Source organism: Magnolia sinica, chromosome 1, assembly GCF_029962835.1.
Source record: "Magnolia sinica isolate HGM2019 chromosome 1, MsV1, whole genome shotgun sequence".
In the NCBI taxonomy this organism is placed as follows: domain Eukaryota; kingdom Viridiplantae; phylum Streptophyta; class Magnoliopsida; order Magnoliales; family Magnoliaceae; genus Magnolia; species Magnolia sinica.
Window position 1 is genome coordinate 104,484,889 of NC_080573.1, and position 24,182 is coordinate 104,509,070.

At 38.4% G+C, this 24,182-nt stretch overlaps 1 protein-coding gene and 1 pseudogene across 1 annotated transcript; both read left to right on the top strand.

Annotated features, from left to right (window-relative positions):
- The first annotated feature begins 11,383 nt into the window (after positions 1–11,383).
- LOC131252938 (small ribosomal subunit protein eS7-like) lies at positions 11,384–12,197 on the top strand (annotated as a pseudogene).
- Positions 12,198–19,732: 7,535 nt separating this feature from the next.
- LOC131252944 (chalcone isomerase-like protein 1) lies at positions 19,733–23,792 on the top strand. Its single transcript, XM_058253743.1, has 4 exons — positions 19,733–20,081; positions 21,238–21,481; positions 22,201–22,292; positions 23,477–23,792. The coding sequence occupies exons 1-4, from the start codon at positions 19,823–19,825 to the stop codon at positions 23,608–23,610; spliced, it is 729 nt and encodes a 242-aa protein (XP_058109726.1). The 5' UTR covers positions 19,733–19,822; the 3' UTR covers positions 23,611–23,792.
- The last annotated feature ends 390 nt before the right edge of the window (positions 23,793–24,182 follow it).

Below are 24,182 nucleotides of genomic sequence, written 5' to 3' on the forward strand. Positions count from 1 at the left end.
AGCAAATGTAAGGTCTAGATGACCCTATCCATACATGGAAAATAAACATCATGATGGGGTCCATGGAGAATGGCCCCATCATGGAATGATCATGAGGATCAAAGTGGTCCATCGGCCACATCAAGGGTCCAAAGTGAGATCCACACCATCAATCGGTAGGCCTCACTTGGCCCATCATCAAAACATGAAAATCTATCCTAATAAGCACCCATCGTCGATCTTCTTGGTCCGTTGGAAAGCCGATCTCCTTGTGCTTCACTTGGATGAAGGGAGATGAGAAGTGGATGGCTTAGATGAAGGATTTTTGCGATGGAAAGTGGACCACCAATATCAATTTTCTCTCTTGGAGGAGCTTGGACGTGAGCCTCTTCTCTTGCTTGGGAAAAGTGATGAGAAATGGGAGGGAGAGAGAAGGTTGTAAGGAGAGAGAGAGAGAGAGAGTAGCTTAGGTAGGCCATGATTACTTGTAAGGAAGGGTGGCTAGCAATAAATGTTTATAAAAAGGCTAGGGGGTAGGGTGGCTATAGCTAGGGTAGGGTGGCTATAGCTAAGGTAGGGCGGCTATAGCTAGGGTAGGGTGGCTATAGCTAGGGTGATGTCATCCATCACCCTCATGATTACCTAGAGATTGGTGCCACATAGGATGGGTGGATCCCGCAATATGCGGTCCACGACCATTATAATGCATGGTCCACATCTTATGATCTAAGTATCGGGTTGGCGCACGAGACGCGGCGTTGGAACCGCGATGATGGTACGGTCGTAATGGTACATAGCTCGGATTAAGCTAACTTAAATCTACAGGATATGGCTTAAGATCATGCACAAACTTCGATTATAGGTTGCAGGTTTCTGAAATTCGATGGGAATGATCGTGGCAGTCGACGAAATAGTACGGACTAGGATACGGGTCTTACATCTAAGGTTTTAGACCGTCAGATTCTGACCCAACTATACCCTCATATTAGGAAAATTTTCCTACATATGTCAGTGTACTTATGGCCCTGATCGAGTGACAATAGCTGTTGAACAGAAACTGGTCCTCCACGGTCAATCCACAAATCTAATCAAACTAAAATCTTAACCTGCATAGATCCATTGTTTGGAAACTTTCTCTAGACCGTATGAACCGAAGGATGAGTGCATGAGAAGTGCAAATACCCTAAAGAAAGGAGCTGGAACTTAAGTGAATTGAGTCGTCTTCCAAGCCTTCAACGATCCGGAGGTGCGGACTATTATCCTTAAGTGGTCTAGCACCAATTATACCATGAGTTTAATGATTTTGATTGCTTGGATGATATATTTAGAGAATCTAGAGAAAACCTAGGATTTGGGTGTTTTGTTTGGAATTGTATGTCATGTTGATTTCCTCATATGATGTTGTTCTTGCCTCTCACATGATTTGGTACAAATTGATGATCTCATGCTTATATCTTGTTTGGTTTTCTTCACATGATATTGCCCTATAGCATGTAGGCCTTATTAATCCTTGTGCAAATTGGCTCTACGAGATGTAGGAAGTGCTTAACTTCCTCACCAACCCACACAACACACATGCACTTTTATTCATGATATTGTTAGCCTCTCTTGCTAGGAGATTCTGAATGGTATGTTGAGGAGTATGAGAACATGATGTTATTTATACTAGTTAATAACCCTGTTAGTTGTCATGTTATGAATCACCACCCAAACCCTTGGGTTGGTCAGGAATACAAGGAGAGCGAAAGCGGCCCCGTTGGTAAGACCGCCTTGAGGCTAAACCCATGGATTTGTGTAGCACCCCGTACTTTCTAGTACTCAAGTGTTACCATATAATTTAATTTAATATAAATACAAAAAATAATACAACCTAAATATATATACACTATGAAATGTATATACTTTGTAAAGATTTAAAATTTCATGCTAAAATGATACGAGTGTACTTAATGTATATAAGACATTATGAAAATAATATTATATTAAATGAACATAATGCATAATGATTTCACAACATAAAGTCAAATTAAAATGTAGCATTGAGTATTTTTTTTTATGGAATTGTATATTATTTAACAATATCATCAAATACAAATATAATTTTAATTAAATATAATATTGTACAATCTTCAATTCATTTATACGTATAATATGGTATTGTATATTATAAATTATGTATATTGATGAATGTGTGAACAGCAGCATGTAATTAGTAATATGCTAATGTTAAAATTATATTTATATATATATATGTATGAGATTTTAAATATTGTAAGTATAAGTAATATACCAAAATAATAAAAATCATATTAATATTAGTCTCTAGTTAGTCACTCATTACAAAAGACATACAAACAGCCAATAGGACCCTTTTTAACCAATGATGTTCGATTCCGGGATGATCTGATCATCGGATTGATGAGAATCCACAAGTAGGACTCAAAATTCAAGTTGTATGGGCCACCTGAGCCTTAGAGCCATCTGACGTCCAGTCAAGGGCTATTATTGGGCCTTACAAGTGGGATGGACGGAGTGGATTTATCACAAACATTATGGTGGACCCCACTTGATAGGGTGCGTGTGCACCTTAGCCAATGTGCTGGATGTGCACCGTACCAGCAGGAGCGGTCAGAGCTCCTTTGACCAAAATTTTCTTAAGAAGAGAGGTTCTCTCTCTCTCTTCGATTGATATAGGGATGGTTAGTGTCCATTTTCGTCCGACTATGGCCCACCAAGATCACCCACATGAGGGATCTAATCCGTCCATTAGCTTCAGAGGGTGGAGCTGACCAAAACCCAACTGTTATGACAAATTTTTCGGTACGTTTGGGCACACAATTTTCGACGCAAGTAGGCCCTACAAACACTAGTTTTCAAAAATAGAAACTGTCTGCTCCCTTCCTTTCTTCCAACTCAGCGATCCGTGTGAGCTACTCCTATGCCATCTCAACCCTCCATCCTAGAAAGATCCCAGCCATCCATTGATTGCTCACGTGAGCTAGGGTTTCTGGTGGAAAACTGAAGCAAAAAACCGCCCTTCCGCCGACTGTTTTCTAGAAAACTGGATAGTGGGATCTGATCCTAGCCTTCCATCCTCATCTAACGGTTCTAGGAGCGTTGGAGCTGCTATAAGGGAGGGAGGAATCGGACGGTAGCTACGTTTCTCTCCCTTTCTTGTAAAAATCCTAGAAAATAGTTGTTTCCTTTCCACTAGGGAACCCACCGCCCAAATCTCTCCTGAGCTTCGAAAATCCTTACCTATGAACCTTCCTAAAGGAGTGAATTGGAGGGAGAAACCCCCATTTGGCATCCGCCATTAACAGCGGATCATCTCCCTCATTGAAGCCGACCCGAGATGGGTCCAATTCAGGCCTGAAATGGGGCCCTGTTTGAGACTATTTCTAGTGTTGCTGGATGCTTCCAGCAACAGCAAAGAAAGAGAGAAGAAAGAAGCAAGGAGAAGTAGAAACAAAGGAGAGAGGAGAAGAGACAGAGGGAGGTGTGGCTGCACTAAGCGGCTGTCCGACTCAGTCAGGTTGTTGCTGGGTCGAGACCTGAGGTTGTCAGACCTCTCTGAGTGAAGGAGAAGGTGAGAGGGAGTAGAGAAGGAAGGAAGGGAGAGAATGTGAGATAAAGAGAGTGGTGCAGCTGCACCACGCTGCTGTACAGCGAACTGAGTTGCTGACTCGGTTTAGGTTTGGGGCAAGTCCTGTTGCAGCTGGCCAGAGACGGAGAGCAGGGAAGAGAGTGACAAAAGATAGGAAAAGAGAAGGAGTGAAGAGAAAAGAGAATCAAAAGGGGAAGAGGGAGCTCGGGTTAGTGGCTAAGTTAACTCGGTTGGAACCGAGTCCAACCGATTTGACTTGGGTGGATCTATCGAGGCTCATTGTTAGACATCCCAGCAAAGTAGAAAGAAGAAAGAAAGAAAGAGAGGAGAATAGGTGTTGGTGGTTGTGCTTAAGCTGAGTCAACTCGACTCGAACCGAGTCGACTGGGGTGAGTCAACAATTTTCTCCCCATTCTAGTTTCATTTCGATGTACTATTGTCAGTTGTTAATATTAGCAAAGATTAGCCAGTAGTAGATAATTATGCTAAACAAGTTATTATAAACAAAATGCAATTATTAAATAGTAGTATCTTAATTATCATTCTTAAACATTCATCTTGGATAGTCATTGGTGTCACCATGATAATTATTTTGCTACATTAACTAATATCAATTGTAACACTAATATTAACGATTATTTTCTAATTATTAAAATTTACATCGTTACCATTTCCATCATTATTAGGATTATTAAATATTATGATGCATGGCCATTAGTAAATTTTCTATTCTAATGAAAGTTATCACATGCAAGAAATTAAAATGATATCATTATTAAATACTAATGTATTGTTTTAAATAATATATCATAATATTAATTGTCATCATAATGATTTTTAACTAATATTTATGAACACTAATATTAATAAATATTTTATAATTATTAAATCAACACTCTCAAGCTATTACACATTAACTACAATTCAAACCCTAGGGTTAAAACTACAACTAAGCTCTAGGGTAAAACCCTAATTCTACATTAAAACCCTAAGATAAGTAAAATTAAAACCCCAAGCCATAATCTTAAACCTAGGTAGTACATAGAACTTGAATCTAATGGTACAAGTTCATGAATTGTGTTAGGATTCAATTCTAAAGGCGCAAGTGCTTTGCGACACTAGTAAGCGATTCAAAGTATAAGGTGATGATTCTTCCCTTTGAGCTTTCCATTTTTCTATTAGCTTAAGTTATAGTTTTTATTTAAATTTATAATTGATATCTCCTTTTATAATCACATGTATTAGCTGGTGGAAATTGAATTTCTATATTACATGCTTAATGTTCATCCTATATATTTGTTCATCATTTGTGTATTACTTATGGACTTTAAACTGGTACATTAGTGGGAAACCCCCACCTATAAATGTACACCCATACTTGGGATGGAACCCGAATGGTTGTGATTAAAATGGACATTTGGCTTAGTGGTTATTGAGTGATGGTCTAAATGGATCATGGATGTGGGCCTACCACCTAGGGTTGTTGTGTCCAATGGTTTACAAGGATGGCCTTTTATTGCATGGTTTTGATACTCGCCCTATGAGGCCTATTTTGAAAATTGCCCTATGTGGCTTGTTTGAGATCGCCCTATGTGGCTTTATTTTGGTATTTTCCCTACATGGGTTCGATGTTTTATACCATGCAACCATGCGATGGTAAGCCTCATATACTGTAATATGATTGGCCACTAGTCGACGGATTTCCATTAAACATCCTAAGATGGTAGCTCATGGGCCGAGGATGGTGGTAATGGGACACTATGCCCGAGCTGTCGGCCTACGCTGGGCCATGTGCTCCCCGTAGTGACCTTTGATCTTATCTAAATTGGCTGGTTGTAAATGGACTAATAATGACTTGACTAATCTGCATGCATGGCATATTACGATGGCTTGGATCACTCTGCCCTGCGATTATGCTAAATGTTGCGCTTATTACTAGCCATTCGATTTATGATGATGACTTGGATCTTCATGCCCAAGCGATTATGCCGAGTGTTGCGCTGATGACCAGTCACATTCTTGGGTGATAACCCCATTACCTGTCTGGATGTTTTTCCCGAGGCACAGCCCGTCTGGATGTTTTTCCCGGGTCCATGATTGCATTCATACATCCATGCATCTAATAAGACTGCATTTACTCTATTTTGGTTGTCTGGATGTTTTATACTATTTTTTACCTAATGCGTCGGTGTGTAATCTTGAGAAAAATTTACACTGAGTTGGTCACTCATCCATCAAATATACAACCGTACAGGTAATACAGGTAGCTTAAGTAATATGCTTGTTCGGACTTGATGAGGAGTAGGGTATGATTGTCATGGATGCATGACTGTATTTGCTTGGAGGAGTTGCGTGATCTCGCGGCTTATGTTTATATATTTTCTATTATCCTTCATGTACTAAATCATGTAAATCTTGTACTTGTTTAAATTCAGAGACATTGGTTTGTATAAGTCATTATGGGCAACTTCTTGTATATTTGAACGATAATAAAATTTTCCTTTATGTCAATTTGTCTACACTACGCTCATCTACCTACTCTGATAATTTAAAAAAAATGCACACCCGAATTTTACCATCCTTTAAAGTTAACACTCGGGCTTTTGGGACACGGGTCATATACTCAGGTCATGAAAAGTCGGGGCGTTACAATTTGGACGAGTGTGTGTGGGCGACAGTAGTTAGACTACATAAGTCGCTCGTACCCGATATCATTTCACCATGTATTTGCCTGAACTCATGTGGTCTAGTCTACTGGCTGACCAACCTTGTTTTGTTAACCCTGTTTGCTCACATATGTACAGAACCTGGAACACCCTACAACCGTTATAACCCATCAATAACCAAATTGAAACTGATCCACCGCCTCGTGAGCCGGGCATGGTAGAATGGGACACTGTGTCCGAGTTGTTGGCTTACGCTGGGGTGACGCGCCTCCCCGTAGTGACCATGAGTGATCCCTTCTTTTCAGCACTCTCTATGTGCTTAAAGTCGGGGATGGAGAACCTGACAGGATCAAGGATCGCGGGGTCTTGGCCTCACACGTTGGGAGGTCTTGGCCTCGCAATCAGTTCAAGATATTGATACATGGGGTGTATTAGTTTTCCCAACCTGCTGGATGAATGGACTTAACTAAGAACTTAGCTAATATTATCATCGCATCGTACTAACTAGGTTGGCGACTCAGCGGTCGAGGTCGCTCTGAGGGAGTGTTGGTCATACGCGATCGTTAGATGGAGTCGCTTGAGGAAGTGTTGTGGCGAGGGCATGCATCATATCATCTATCATGCATATGCATTAATAAGATTAGTTAGGTATTTATGAATGATTATTTTTCATTAAGTTCATAATATAATTGATGCCTGTTATAACTTAAGATTAATAGCACCCGCTGAGTTGATCACTCACTCCCACTCTGGGATGGTGTTTTAAAACACCAACCAGACTCGCCCATAGATGCAGGTGATGTAGAGTATAAGGAGCCTGACGACGCGAGCCTCGAGGAGCAGGACGAGTTCTCCTGCTTCCAGTTGATGAGTGGGTCTTTATCGGCTCAGTAAATGGGACGTTGGATCGCTGAGTAGTAAACTCAGCTTTATTCTTTTGGACATACTATTCTTTTGTGATTTTGTTGGGCAATGCCTGGTGCGACCCATGTATATTTTTGGACCTGTATATATATACTTGATCTCTTCTATTTAAGTAGACATGTGTGATTGTGCTTCATGTTCCAGGAAATTTCAGGCTGCAAATTTAAACCTGATTAATCGCACTTTAATAAGAAAATCGGTTATAAGTGATACCCGGGAACTCGGGAGTCGAGTGTATGCACGACCCCCGATTTTCAGGGTGTTACAATGTACTTCTAGATGAGCTCCGTTAGCCCAAAACAGATGACTTTTGGCTATAACCTAAGTATACTATGGCCCTGGGGCCATTGACATCAGTTCTAAGCCTATATAAGGGCCTTAACCCACCCCTCTCCCATTCCATACGAATTTCCTAAACCCTAAGAGAGAGAAGAGAGAAAACAAGAGAAAAGTGTGAGGAGAAGAGTGAAAGTCAGGGAGATCGAGGTGGTGTTTCTCTCGTGCGACTACACACACTAGATCGCCTCTTTGTTACGCTACTCAATTCATTTCGATTATGATTTAGGTAAAGAATCTTAACCCTAATCTCGTTTTGGAAGTCCAAATAGAGGAATCGACGAAATAGCTAACCTATTCCGTGATTCAGGTAGTCGTTGTGCCATAGACAAAGACGTAGTGTCCGAACTTAGTTCGATACGAGTTTACCGGCGGAAGGTGTGGACTATAAACATTTAGGCTATGGTTTTCAAGGCTTTCAATGTCAGTAATAATTTATGTCTGACTTGATTACTGCCATAAAATCTTAGTTACTATATATTCGATAGATTATATATATTTATAAACTATGTGTTTATATAATGTATTTCATGTGTTTGTTGAAATGTTTGAATGAATATGAAATTATGATTTGTGTTTGCTATAACTATTAACTGAAAATACATGTTTGTTGTAAGTATGAAAACTCCCTTGTGAAAGGATTTGCCATAATATATGTTATAACTAACTTAATAATGTATGTAGTAAAGTGTAGTCCAAGTGTTAGACAAAATATTTGAATGAGAAATTCTTTGACAAATTGTATTTAATAAGGGTATTGAGATAGGATTCTCAACTATCTTACGAATATCTATAGTTCCCTTCATGTAATTTATGTTGCTACTACGTGATTTTTGTAGAAGATGCATATGTATATTAACAAGTTTTATATGTTTGATAAAATGCTCAAATGATTATTGTACTTGTATTTATTGTTAAATTGTTGTTATAATTTTCACATGTGAATATCAACTGCTTTTGAATATGATTAAGACTACTACGTAGTCCAGGCAATCGGTAACAGTTTTCGATCTAATGGTCGAATTAGTTTCGCTACAATGGATACGTTCGATGAATCCGAGTCGTACAGTAATTATCGACATTGGTTAGACCACAAGGAGTGCGTATGCGCTCCATGTTGATTAATTTAACGTGCACTCATACCAATCGGACTTGTCAAGTAACCCGATTGGCCTAATGTGTGTTTACCATGTATGGCCGCTACTGCTTGAATCTAAAGTACCACTTACCAATGCAAAGCCCGTTTAACCTTAGTACCACGATCCGCTAAGACTCATGAACTGGGCATGGCGGTGTATGGGACACCGTGGTCGAGCTGTTGGCCTACGCTGGGGTAACGAGTCTCCCTATAGTGACCAATGAGCAATACAAACTCGTGACCCGAATATGGTGTGTATGGGACACCATATTCGAGTTGTCGGCCTATGCTAAGGTGACGAGCCTTTCCGTAGTGACCTCAAGTATAAACTAAGGCCTACGCTGAGGTGACGAGCATCTTCATAGTAACCTGAACTTGCCTATCCACTACTTTCAAATTAGGGGTGATGTTGCCCTATAACTTGCCTATCGTATGTAATTAACTAGGATTGACGACCCTAGATGGATCATCATTTGGGTAAATTATATAAAGGGAGATACCTTAGCTTTCCGAATATGCTGTATGAATAAGCCTAATTAAGAACTCGGCTAACACGTGCATGCACCATACTGCATGTGCTTTGGCGATGAAGGCACAGTGGGAGTAGCATGTGCGACGGTGAGATGGTGTCGCTAAGGGAGTGCAAGCGAGGGCATGCATCATTACCACATATCATCCTTACATTAACCAGAGTAGTTAGGAAATGTTTGTTGTATTGCTTTATCATTATTGCTTGACTGAATTGATAACATGTTAACTTTTGCCTTATAGTACCACTAAGTTGATCACTCACTCTCACTCTGGGACAGTGTTTTAAAACACCAACCAGACCCTGTTTTAGTTTCAGATGAGGGTGAGGCTTACGAGGCAGAGCCTGACTTTTATGATGATGAGGATGAGTTCTCGTACATGCAACTCTCTGGCGGGTCTATATAGACCTGGAGTTGTGTCGACGGGGTCATGGGGATACGGATCAGATGCCACTATATTGTATTATTTTATAAATTTTGGAACTATATATGTAATTATTTAATCTAGTGACATGTTCATACTCTGGGGACTTACAACCACTTATATGTTTTATATAGTTATCACAGTCTTCCACTTACATAATCCAATTGTCTCTGGAGTATGATATGTTGTTTTAGTGTAATCTCATTCATGTTTAATGCACTAATATGGACAACATTTAATCATTATTATCTATATTGCATAAGTGATGCATTGGAACTCAAGAGCTGAGCTTCTGCTCGACCCTCGATTTTCAGGGCGTTACAACATCCTCCGTGTGCATGCGTCGGATTGTAGGGCCTACAAGGTTGTTACGGAAAATCTACTCCGTCCATTCATTTCATGAATGTTTAATAAGGCCCGTCTCAAACTGTAAGGTGGGCCTGCTTTTGAGGTGGGTCATACCCACGGTTATTCTTTTAATTTGAAATTCGAGTCATTACAGAATGATACCCTCGATGCTATCGAAGACTACTCGATGGCATTGGATAGCAGTGTGTAAATTGTCTGGCAATAATTCAACTAAAAATTTGATTTCTTCGATGTCATCAAAGCCCTACTTGATGCCATCAAAAGAGTCATTATCTGTTCTTTTTTACCGTTTAAGCTCAAACTTCTTATAAAGGTCATTCGGTTCTTTGGCATTGCAATGCTTTTTTGGTGCAATAGAAGCTTAGGTGATTCCATGATCATAACTCTCATCCCAAGCCTCCAAACCAATGAGTTTCGAGTCATCTTCCTTAAGATTAACCTAATGAGGATTTCAACATCCACCTTAAAGATGAGCATGAATTCCATCATTTTCTAGAGATTAAACTTAACCTCTATAGGTATACTCTTATCTAAATCCTCTAGAAAACCCATTTAGGTGAATCCCCTAGGAATTACAACTTTCCATTAATTGTAGGAGATTCTATAAACATCTCATCACCTTGGTCACTTCAAGGGAGCATCACATGCAACATTGTTGATCTTAGAACTGAAGCATTAGTAATGCATCGGCATCACGATCGACAGAGTAAATGGGATCTCATTGAAACACGTGAAAGCATCAATCAAACGACCTGAGAAGGCTCTACAAAAGGGACTCAATCTGACAAGTAAGTTGTCATGTGTAAGAGTCTGTATACACCCCTTCCTTGTGTAGAATCGAGTGTAAGAGTTTAAATTGTTGAAGTCGACTAGGTTTTTGTATAAAACATTGGCTCTTGTGTAAGGCCTAAATCAAAGTCCTTGTATAGGCCACCAAGCACGAGTGCGTTCATGTTAGTATCTGTGAGAGACTCCGATGGGAGTAAATGTAGGTCCTTGGATTAGGACAAAGGTTGTTGGTTAAACTAAGGAAAATCAACTAAAGTTTCTTATGGAAGCCTCCAGCGAGAATGTACGTCAATAGGTTCTTGTGTAAAACTAAGGTTCATGACAAGCTTATAGAAAATCACGGAAAGTCTCTTGAGGGAGCCGGTCCTTGTGTAAGATTATAAATGTTAGAGATAAACTTTATTTAAAACCTCTAATAATAAAATATGGTACACTCATGGGTTAAGTGCGTCCGTTGGGAGTGGAGTAGGGAAATCGAACCACTCTACATGCTTGTATTTGGGGTTGTCATTTAAGCACTTGTTTGATTATGCTTATATGATTAAATGTTTAATTTTATGTATGCATGATTCAATGAGTGCTAGGAGTCAATAGTTAGCATATCCCACACGCACATACTCTCACCTCAGCAAGCTAGGGTTTGCAGATTAGATCTTTTTCCTCTTCACTTATTCCGATCTAGAGGCAGATCAGTCAAAATGTATACCGCGAGGAGAAAAATTCATAAAGATAAGGATGTTGAACCTACTGAGTTTGAGGAGTCGTTTGCACAGTCATTCTTTGATTTGGAGAACACCAATCAAGAACTTAAAAGTGATTTGAAAGATCTCTATATAAGTTCTGCAGTTCAAATGGATGTTGCTGGGAATCAGAGGGCAATGGTTATCCATGTTCCTTACTGACTAAGGAAAGCTTTCCGAAAAATTCATGTTAGGCTTGTCAGAGAGCTGGAGAAGAATTTTAGCGGGAAGGACGTTATCCTAATTGCCAACCGAAGGATATTGAGGCCACCAAAGAAGGGCTCTGCAGCCATGAGACCTCGCAGCCGCACCCTTACCGTTGTGCATGATGCCATCTTGGAGGATGTTGTGTATCCTGCAGAAATTATTGGAAAATGTCTTAGATATCATATCGATGGGTCCAAGATCATCAAGATTTTTTTAAACCCAAAGGAGCGAAACAACACAAAGTATAAGCTAGAGACCTTTGCAAGAGTCTATAGGAAGCTCTCCGGGAAAGATGTGGTGTTTGAGTATCCAATGACCGAGGCTTAAATTCCAAGTTGCCCAGCTTAAGTTCTTCTTATAGTTTCTTCCAAAGTCATTATGAATTTAAATTTTGGTGTTGTGAGACTCCCTTAAAGACTAGTTTTATTTGATTTGGATGTGGATGCATGAAACAATTTAGCGATGATGTTTTGAGTTTTTGATTTGGATGGATTTGCTGCAAGTGAAATATATATATATATATATATATATATATATATATATCCCACACACACATGTAAACTATCATGTTTATAAATTAGTTCCTTAATTGGCATATCATTTGTAGTCTATGTGATTAGACCCTCTATTGGCTTGGAAGTCTTAGAGTCAATTACCTTGCTTAGATTAATTTATATATTAGCTTAAAGACAATTGGGTTTAAAAGACAAATTTTACCCCCCCACCCCGCCAAAGGACATAACTTTCATTCTATTGCTCCACTAAGCTTTCGCGCATAACCCGTGTGCCCTCCACATGCAATTTCAAATGTGTGAATTAATCAAATATCATCGTTCATTTTTTATTCCAAGAAACAATATTGATGCTCTACTCCATTTTATTCATTGCACTTTGATGTGTAGGGTCCCATTCGAATACCTACTTTAAATGACTTTCAGTATTTTATTACTTTTATTTATGATTACTTACGCATGACTTGGGTGTATTTGATGAAAGATCGGTCTAAACTTTTTGGTATTTTTCAATTATTTCATCGTGAAATTCAAAATCGATTTAATACCAATATATTAATATTTCAATCCGATAATGCACTAGAATATCTAGCCACCTCATTCGAGGCATATTTGGCTTCATCTAAAATTTACACTAAATTTTGTGTGCCTACACCCCACAACAAAATGGGGTGTACGAAAGAAAAAAAAAAATTAACACATGTTAGAGGTGGCCAGGTCTCCCCTCACTCATATGCATTTTCCCAAACAATTCTGAGGATATGTCATTCTCATTGCTTGTCATCTCATTAATCGGTTTCCTTCTATAGTATTGAAAGGAAAATCTTCTTTTTCTACTCTGCTTCCTAATTTAGAACATTTTCCACTACCTACTCATGTATTTGTATATATTTTCATTGTTCATAAGTTTGGACCTGGCAATGACAGACTTGATGCTGGAGCAGTTAAATTTATGTTTCTTAGATACTCTTATACACAAAAAGTGTATACATGTTTTAACCCAGTTACTTGTCATATATACGTGAGTGTCGATATCATGTTCTCTGAGAACTCTTCCTACTTTACCAATGTCGATAGTAAGAGGGAGTTATCCTTCATGGACATTTTGTCTACAGTCCCTCACCGAGTGGTTGATTTTTTAGGACATACTAACTCTGCTACTATCATTATACCACAACCAAAATCTACTAAAGAAGTAGTTGTCCCTCCGGATTTAGGCACCCTTTCATCTTCATCTTCGTTTATGGGTCCATCTTCCACTCTTAGTTATTTGGATTTACCTATTGCTTTTGACAAATGTATTTGATCTTGCACACCCCATTAAATATCTCACTTTATTTCTTATCATCAATTAAGTCCTTTTTATGGCTTTACTCTGTCCCTATCACTTGTATTTGTGCCCTCAAATTACCATGATGCAATGATACATCTTGGTTAACGTAAGGCTATGAAAGATGAGATGGCCACTACATATCAGACCCATACATAAGATTTAGCTGATATGCTTACTAAAAAACGGGAAGTGGGGTATCAACGGGTCTACGCTATCAAGTATCGCCTTGATGGATCCATTGAGCGATTAAAAGCCAGTTTAGTAGCCAAGGGCTAGACACAGGCCTAAAATCCTGATTATGAAAAAACGTTTTCTCCTATGGCTAAACTAAACTTTATTTGAGTATTGATTTCTATTAAAACTATCAAGGACTGACCTCTTTATCAGTTGGATATTAAGAATGCATTCCTTCATAGAGACTTAGCTACGGAATACTGCATGGAGCAACCTTTAGGGTCTATTTAGAGGGAGAGTGGGAGAGTATGTAGACTTATAAAAGCAATTTCTAGGTTAAAGCAATCTTCAAGGGCATACTTTAACAAGTTTAACAAGGTGTTGTTGTTTTATGGCTTCTATCAGAGTAAGATTGATCTCTCTGTTTTTATGAAACACAATGATAAGGGTATAATAGCATTTATGGTATATGTTGATGATATCGTTATTATAAGAAGTGACATATCTGGCATCTTAGAGCTCAATAAGAATCTCTAGAAACATTTTCAAATTAAGGATATATGGTTGATTGGCTCTTTCTTAGGCATTGAGGTTGTCAAATCAAAGTCTAAGATTAATCTTTCGCAGAGAAAGTTCTTAATTTGTTGACGAAAACTAGAATATTTTGGTGTAAATTGGCTAATATGTCTATGGAAACTAGTGAGAAGTTATTGAATGACTAGGGAGAATTATTTGATGATCTATGTAGATATAGAGGGATGTTGGCAAACTAATATATCTTACAGTCACTCGATCAGATATTACATTCCCTATCAATATTGTGAGCAAATACATGTACTAACCGAGAGTTCCCGATTGGGAGGCAGTTCTCAAGATTCTTAGATATTTGAAGAAAGCACCTACTCAAGGGATCTTATATCGAGCTAACAGTTATCTTCAGGTAAAAGCATTTATTAATACTGATTTGATAGATTCCATTACGGATAAGCAATCTACTTCATGATATTGTACTTTTATTTAAGGAAATTTGGTCACTTAGAAGAGTAAAAAGTATAAAGTGGGCCCATCCTAACACAGAGCTTAAGTAAAGAGTCATGGGTCATGCTGTTTGTGAGCTATTATGCCTCAAGTCCTTATTTAAGGAGCTTCAATTGTTTTCAAGTGGTTCTATGATGCTTTATTATAATAATCAAGCAGCAGCCCACATCCCAAATAATTCATTCTTCCATGAGAGAACTAAGCACATAGAAATTCAATACCATTTCATCCAAAAGAATATCACTTCCAAATAGGTTACTATAGCTTACGTCCAATCCAAATCACAGATTGCAGATATCTTCATTAAGGCCTTATCATACAAACACTTTTGTTTACAAAGTTGAGCAAAAAAATTAGGAGAAATTAGGAGAAAAATTAGGGTGGGCAGGGTGTGAGTGCGTGCCTTAAAAAAATTAGGAGAAAAACTCCACCTTTTATTTTTATGAGGCCCCCCGTGATAATTATATGAAATCCACTTCAACCATTAGATGACACACTAAAATTTAGGCGTAGGTTTAAAAATGGAGACCCATCTATGATTGAGATGAGCCCACACCAAGAAAAATAGTTTGGACAGTATAGTTTACCTGTACACTATTTCTTGTGATTCACCTAAATCACCAGTTAGGCTGATTTTTTAGCCCTTAGCTTAACACGGGGTGAAGCACCTGGTAGTCAGAGTAGATTTCACGTAAACATCACAGTGGGGCCCACATGCACTATTCATTCATGTGTTCGCCTGATTCTCCATCTTCAAGTTGAAGGTCTCGTACGGAGGAGCGAGAGATCACCAACGAATCTTGAATCACAGCAGTTTGTTGTAATTTCAAATCTTGAATCACAACCAAACAAATTTGGCCATGCAAAATGGACATTAAAAACTAAACTAGCAACCACCGGTTAAAAATTATTATTAATATTATGATTATTATTATTATTATTATTATTATTATTATTATTATTATTGATTGTCTGAAATAAAGACTTTGATACTCTGGCAAAGCATGATGCTTCATAGTCATGCAATCAGAAATTATGTAGGTTACCTATATTTAACAAAAACTAAACCGTCCACATTAATTATGGGATTTACTTTTAAATGGGTCTTAAACCAAAAATTGCACTAAACATGAGTTATAACTAATAATTTGTGGACATTTATGGATGCTTAAGATGAAAGATATCCAACCATCCAAATTCAACAAATATATACCCATCAATTAACAATTAAGGCCGTCCGATCAATCCATTTCAGACTATGACCGATAAACAGTTCACACGATCTGAGCTATTTAAGCTGAGTGGCATGTAGCCACTTGTTTAATTTCTGTGTGCATGCGTATGAACCATCTCACTCTGACGTATCATTAAAGATATCCTCTGATTGAGACGTGCGAGTGGACATCAATGAGGAAGCACGATGCGTGTAAGCCAAATCTCTATGGGCTCGATTTAATATACGTTGGACATTAAGTCGGAAGCGGATTGGCTACTCCCCCTGCCACCAGCCCGGTGGCTGATGATCGGTGCTCCATGGCCCTGCCATGATTTATGTGTTTCATCCATTCCGTTCATCCATTTTTACCGATCATTTTAGGCTTGATCCAAAAAATTAGAGTGATAATAAATCTCAGGTGGACCACACCACAGGAAAAAAAAAATAGCAATTGGATATCCACCATTAAAATCCTCCTAAGGCCCAGATGAAGGAGAAAAAACAAAGATCATTTTGATCCAAAACTTTAATGCCCCCAAAAAGTTTATTGACAGGCATTCATTCAACTTTGTTTCTTATAACGTAGTCCCCTTGATGTTGGGATATACCAATTTTTTGTCTCATACCATAAAATGATTTTTTTAAAAAAAAAATTAGATGGACAGCACAAGTGAAACACATACATCATGATGGGCCCACGTAACACCGACTATCAGCCATTTGGCTGGTGGCAAGGGGAGTAGCCAATCCACCCATTAAGTACATCCATATTTTGTAAGATCATGTTGAAATGTGAGGCTAAAATTGAGCAGATGTAAAAGTGGGCCACACCTAAGGAAACAGTGGAGATCGAACATCCCCATTTAAACCTGTTTGGGGCCTACCGTTATCTTGATATGCCATCACCCCTGGATGTAGGAAAATTATATACATCATCCTCATTCAAAACTTCCATGAGCCCTAATGAGGTTTCGATGGTGGGCATTCAATCTTCTTTGTTTCCTATCGCGTACACATTTGATTTTTTAGTGTACCTTATTTTTTAGGCTCATGTCTTAAAATCATCTAACAAAAATGATGGACGGATTGGATGTCACATGAATATCACAGTGGCCCCACAGAACTTTAGGTCAGACCTACTGGGTGAACGAAGGTTACACGCAACTCGGATCCCGCGTCCATGTCATTAAAAGAGACATGTAATGCATTATCCATGTCAGCACGCCATGCATTTAGTGAGTCAACAGCGCAGATATATGTATTAAGTCACACATGGGCTAGCCTCCAATGTCAGTTTTCCACCATTTAAAAGAGCATCATGGTAACTCATCTTCGTTACTGCTAAACTATGGAGTTTTCAAGTATTCTTGGAACCCATGCATATTCAGCGTACTGGTATCGCACATGGAGAGTATGCGATGGGATCACTCGTGAAGAATATGAGTTATATATCAACCCCACGTAGGTTCAAAAAAGCCTGAAGGGCCATTTGGCACCATGGATTTGGAGAGATTTGAAGGGATTTTAAATTCCCTAGGTTGTTAGGCACCGTAAAGTAGTCTACAGTTTTAAATCCGCTCAATCAGGGGGTTTGAAATCCAAAGTGAGACCCTATATTACAACTAAAATAATTCTCACAATTGCATGTGTAACATGTGTGTCGCTTCACTATTAATCTAGTAGACACATGGCCCACTAATGATATCTTAAAACAATTAGATTATCAATTGCATCATTATAATTACTTTAATATGAAGATCAACATTGTCCAAACATTGTCCATATAAATCAACATTTAAAAATCATTAGTTAATCACTCTGACATGATCTTATACTTGGGGCCCATCCAATACTTAGAATTTCATCATTTTTTGGGAAAGTATATATTTTAGGGCTTATTATAACCATTTTGTCAAAAATTACATAACTTCACTAATTAGAGATATTAAAGTTAATTTAGTAATTAAATTCAAACCCATGCAAATATATCATGAATAGCTACTTTTGAATTAAAGTTGATTCTCAATCTAAGGTGCCAAACATAACAAGAGGATTTCAAATCTAGGGGGTTTCAAATTCATGCTCCCAACCAGGCCCTAATAAAGTGTAAGAGTGACACCATCAGATTGTCCAACTATTAAACTTAACCAAAGGACTAAGCTATGGCTTGAAATCTACTGCCAGTGTTTGTGCTAGGCCAAGCTAGGGCCAATTATAAAAAAGCTTGACCCAGCTCATTTCCTTATTGCATGCTATATGGCACCTAATTAGTTATTAATAATATAGATTAGAATCTATATGCTAGTTTATATAAGTAATATGAAGACTTTTGGTGCTCTACCAATTTGATGGATGATACACTGATACTTATAAACTGTCTAAATTGTAGACCCCACTTTTAGACGGTAAATAGTATATTGATACACTTATTTAAGTCTATATATACGATGAATGATTAGGTAGGGCATATGCATGATTGATGAAGTATCTTATTTTATATCAATGTGCCAAAAAAAAAAAAAAAAATTAATTAATTCTCGTGATAGTTTCTAACCACATACTTATTAACTGTATACTAACTGTACACGAAACATGTGGGTAATTTATATTTAACTTATAAGGCTAATGACGTAGGGATGAGCATAATGAGGTTGATCACCGTCTTCCTTAAGGGGATAACTACTTTGAATCCATGAATCTTCGCTGGACTCCTCACAAAGACTTTTCGAATTTACGAGGAAAAAGCAAGGAAAATAGAAAATGAATTTTATAAAATTCATAATTTGATGGATGAATGAAATAAACAAGTTCACAACCCTTTAAATAGGGATATTAAGCCATGGGAGAAGTTTTGGAATTAAACTAAAACTAAAATGCTTAGAAATTGTGACTTACTATAAATAGTAAACTTACTATTTATAAACGGGTTAGATGGAATTTGGGGCCCACCCAAGTTTTATATTAAGACAACCAGTCTTTTATCTTCATCCATGATCATCCTACCACCAGTTTAGATGGCATATAAACATCATACCATATCTCTCAAAGATTTTAATGGCTAGTGTGATTGTCCCAAGCTTACTTTTATTATGGTCTACTTGAGCTTTGAGTATTATTGATTTTTACGCAAAAGCCTTTTAAAATGATCTAGCAAAACTGATGAACGGATAGATGTCACATAGACATCAAGGTGGGCCTCACATGGCATTCTTCTCAAAAAATGGCACCGTGAACATGATACTAACCATACGATTTCCTCTTGAATTTGGACCACTCGCTATTGTACTCTTAACGATCCATTTGATATCCCTTAATTAGATGGTTAGGATTGCTTGATCAGTGTCCATTTAGAAATGATCCATCCACAATGAGACCCACAATTTAAACCCTTAAAGAGTAAAACATCAAGTGATCCAAATTTGGAGATACAGATGTTTAATATCTTCTTCTCATGGCAATTTTTCCATTATGCTCCATCCACAATTTACACAGTTGGGACAGCAATTTGGACAGTCTGGATTGCTGTACAACCATACTACTGTACGGTAGAAGAGAGTCACCACCGTTTAAAAGGTGCAAAACTAACGTAGGAGGCTAGCACCTCCCAAATAATTCCAAGTGGACGAATGGCAATCAATCCACATGAGATGAGCTCTACACCCAATTAAATGTTCCCACTTCCTCTCAACCGTTCATTTAATTTTCGCTCGTTAGCTTCATCAATATATACAGTCGTGTATGCATACAACCTCAGCCCACTTAAAGCCCAAAGGCCCAACAGCCCAATAGCCCTTGTTAGACTACATTCTCCCTCTTATTCTTCTCTAATATTCCAAAGAAATGGCTGCAATTGAAGGGCAGCTGAAAGAAGAGACGACAGAGCCAATGAACATCGTATCAAAGGATACAATTGAAGAGGGAAAGGGGAAAGAGGCCCAGATCAAAGATAAGTCGAAAGAGGCAATGTCGGCATCGACCGAGATCGAACCCAAGACGGGTGTTTCCTTTCCCACCAAACTCGAAGACAGGAAGCAGCTGAATGCGGTTGGCTTGAGGAAGAAGAGCATTCTTGGACTGGGTCTCAAGATCTACAGCTTCGGTATCGAATACTAACCTCATTTTAATTTTGATCATTTGTACGTACATGTACATGCACTATATCAATTTGCATGATCTAAAATGGCCCGCTTGCATTAACGGTAGCGGACAGGGAAATGGAAGAATAAAAAATATCCAATCCACAAGAAATTATTAACCAGTTTTACCAAAAATGGCATGATATACTCCAATGCATGTCCTCCGTGTTTAAAACAAAATGTCACATATAAATAGCATTAGTTATTTTATTATATATTGACAATTATTTTGGATCTTTATAGTATGTAATGAGTCAAGTTATAAGCAAAAAAAATCATATAATTAATTTTTCAAATGGTTAAAATTGTTTTATTATTTAATGATATAATCAAAACTTTAAAGTAAAAGTAAGAACATTTAGATAATTAATTATTGAATTCATGTAATCTCCGTCAGATATTACATAGATGGAAGAATAAAGGAAATCAAATTAAACTGTTCAAATCATAAGGTCCACTTTAAATGGATCATAAGCCTAAAGTTACATTGTCATTATTATCTATCTAATTGACTTATGAACGCTTAAGAGACCGTTGAGATGAAACTGTCTAACAGCGAATGAATCACCTAACGAAAAGCCAATTTCCCTACCCATCTCCGTGTTAAATATTTGTTTATTTCATATATTTATTAGTATTGAGACATTGGTTTATATAAGTTTTATAGGTAGCCGCTCACATATTTGAACATAGATGTATAGTTTGTTTATGTTTCATTTATTCCTCTTCTACTAAACTGCTCTACACACACACATGTGAAATTTGAGTTATCTTTAAAGATCTTTAAAAATTAACACTCATGTTTTCAAAAAACGAATAGATTGTTTTAAAGACGAATCCAAACTCATCCAAGTCAACTTGGATTGAAGAGTCACCCCCAACGTGGGTGAGTCAGACTTGTTCGAGTCGACTCGGACTCAAGAGTCACCCCCAACTTGGGTGAGTCAAGCCAATTTAGCCCCAACTCACCGAGTCTTTTAACCATATGTGCAGGTTCCAGTAGCATCATTTAATAGGCATTTTTTCTTGTTACATAACACTATATAGAGTGACCATTCTGTCATAATGCCAGCACATGTAAGTATTTTAACGTCTACGTCTGGATTGGCACCCCTGCAGGGATATACGCTGACAATGTGAAACTAAAGGAGCTATTGAGATTGAAGATTGGGAAGTCGTTGGAAAAACCAACAAAGGAGATGTACGAGCTTGTGATAAACAGCGATGTGGGGATGATGGTGAGATTGGTCCTCGTCTTCAGCGGCCTCACCATGAGTATGGTTAGGAAGAACTTCGACGAAACACTGGGAGCATCCCTTAAGAAGCTAACAGGGGGTCAAAAGAACAACGAACTTGTGAACAAGTATCCATCATTCTACTATTTAAGATTGACAATGGGCCAGATCCATCCATCGAGTTTTAGGCCATGGCCCAGTATGGATTGGGTTTGAACCTTTAAATAGACCCGCGACTAAGGCCTGAGCCAGATATTAGGCCCAATTAATATGCGGGTCGAGAACATTCATATGATTAGCAAAATTTCTTATTAAGGCTGAACCCGAGCCCAGATTAGACGTATAAGAACTTAAAATCGGCATATCAGGCATTGTATTGTCCATAAGTGATACCGGATACAAGTCAGAAAAATACACCTATGTATTGCATAAAATATGTGACGGAACGTTCGCCCTCAAATAGACGATGTCGGGAGCATGGATTGGAAAGGCTGAGTCAGATGCAACTCATCTGAGTCGACTCGGACTCAGTTGGGTCTGATCCAGTTGGGTTTGAGAATAGAGGATGACTCGACACAACTTGACTCAGGACCAAACGAGTCGATCTGAGTCAAAAAAATCATGATCTGGATGTTATGGGTGTCATTCGTCCGTATTGGTGCACACTAAAACCAATATACATATCAGTTTTAGACCTTGTTTAAATTAGTGGGCTGGGAGTTGAAATTTAAGGCCCGATGGAAAATGGGCTGGGCCTTTTTTAGGCCTAACTGAAAATCAGGCCATTGAAAACCAAGTTCCTAATGATATTTTACAATGTGACTGAGTTGGTGGTTTTTCATACAAGGGTTATGGGAGCAGCAACTGATAATATCAAGCTATCAAGTGGGTCTGTGATTGAGATAACCAGGTTTCCTGGGTTTATTCTTCAGGCAAAGGGTAAGTCATCACTCATAAGTTTAAAGGAGGAATTATATGGTGCATGATTAACCTATTTAAACTGTATACGCTGGGTTTTCAATTCTGTTAAGTGGGGTCCCTGCTTTTGTAATCCAGGCCATTGGTCTGTTGCATCCCACCACGGTGATGAAAATTGCCGCAAATTTCTCCATGATAGGACTAGAGGTGGGCATCGAGTCGAGTTGGACCGATTTGGGGCTGATCCGACTCGATCCAGTTTTGAAAGTCCTGACCCAAACTTGACCAGACTCGGTACCGAGTCCAGCATACATGACCTGATCTGAATCCAGGTCTAGCCTGGACTAATCCGGACCAAGTCCAACCTGGTCACAAGTACCGAGTCGGGTCGAGTCAACACCGAGTCGGGTTGGGTGCAGCGGGTATCCACAGGCTGAAATCACAACTAAAAACCAATATTCATTTGACAGAATTGCAGCCTCTCCATCAATTACATGGCATCTCAAATCTGAAACGTCATATCTGAGTTATATATATATATATATATATATATCGAGTTTCAAATCGAGTCGAGTAAGTATCAAGTTGGATTTCAGGTCGAGTCGGGTTACTGGGTGACTCGAACTCGACTCAGTTTGAGTTTGGATTGGACGAAGTCAACTCGATTCGGATTGACTCACCCACTTGGTTCGAATCAAGTCGAATCTAAACGAGTCTAACGAGTCGAGTCATCCCTTGCCCAGATCTAGATAGGACCATACCTTTGCATGATAGGAAAATCCTATGATAAACGGCTAAGAAGAGAAATGAAGCAACAGTCCATACTCAACTGAAAAATACACCAAGATTGGTGGCTTCGATATTTCAAGGTCCACACTTGTCATTACTGAAAGTCAGCGTACGGTATGGAAAGATGCTGGGTATGTGGGCCATAGCCCAAAAAAAAAAAAAAAAATCAAGCTGACCGTTGTGATTTTAGTGTATCGACATCAACGTGAATTGGACACTGATCAAACCGTCCGTCAAGATTCTGGGGGAAGAAGTCCCTCTTTTTTTCTTTTTTCTTTTTTCTTTTTTTGCGTGGTTAGAATTGTTTGGTCAGTGTGATTGGAGGATATACACCATCCACAGTAGGGCCTGAGAAATGAATGGTCCTGATCTGGCATTGTCTAATTTCAATTTATTTTATTTGGTGGTGAGTGCAGTGAAGGAAGAGATAGTGAGCAAGGTGGAGAGTGAGCTGCTGTGCAGGGCCTATTTTGACATGTACTTGGGAGATGATCCTTTTGATAAGGAAGCCAAAGAAAATTTTGGAATGTCCCTCCTCTCCCTTCTCTAATTATCTCTCTACATTGGAAATTGCAAACATCTGTGATATTTTGAATTTCATTTCATCCTTGTTATGGTTTGACATATTTACTTGTAATTGTGTCTAAAAAGCCATGAATTTTAGACTCTCTCTCTCTATCATATACATAGTTATTGATTTCAAAATAAAAAATATCAACAATCTTTCCAGCATTTTAGCTTCAATGTGGATTAGGTACTACACCCGCCAACCATGATGTATGGGTTATATCCACACCGTCCATCTAATTTTCTATATCATGATGCAAATCCAAGGCTCAAGTGGACCACGCCACATGAAGCAGCAATGATAATGACACCCACCGTTGAAACCTGGTTAATTTCCATCCAGCCGGTTCATAAGCTTAAATGGACCTGGATGAAGTGAAAACACATATCGGCTTGATCCAAATCTACTGTGGCCACCAAGGAGTTTTCAACCATAAGTGTTTAATCCCCATTGTGTGGTCCACTTGAACCTTGTATCTGCCTCATCTTTGTGCATATACCCTATAATGATATGGAAAAATAGATGGACAGCATGGTTAGAACCCATACATCTGC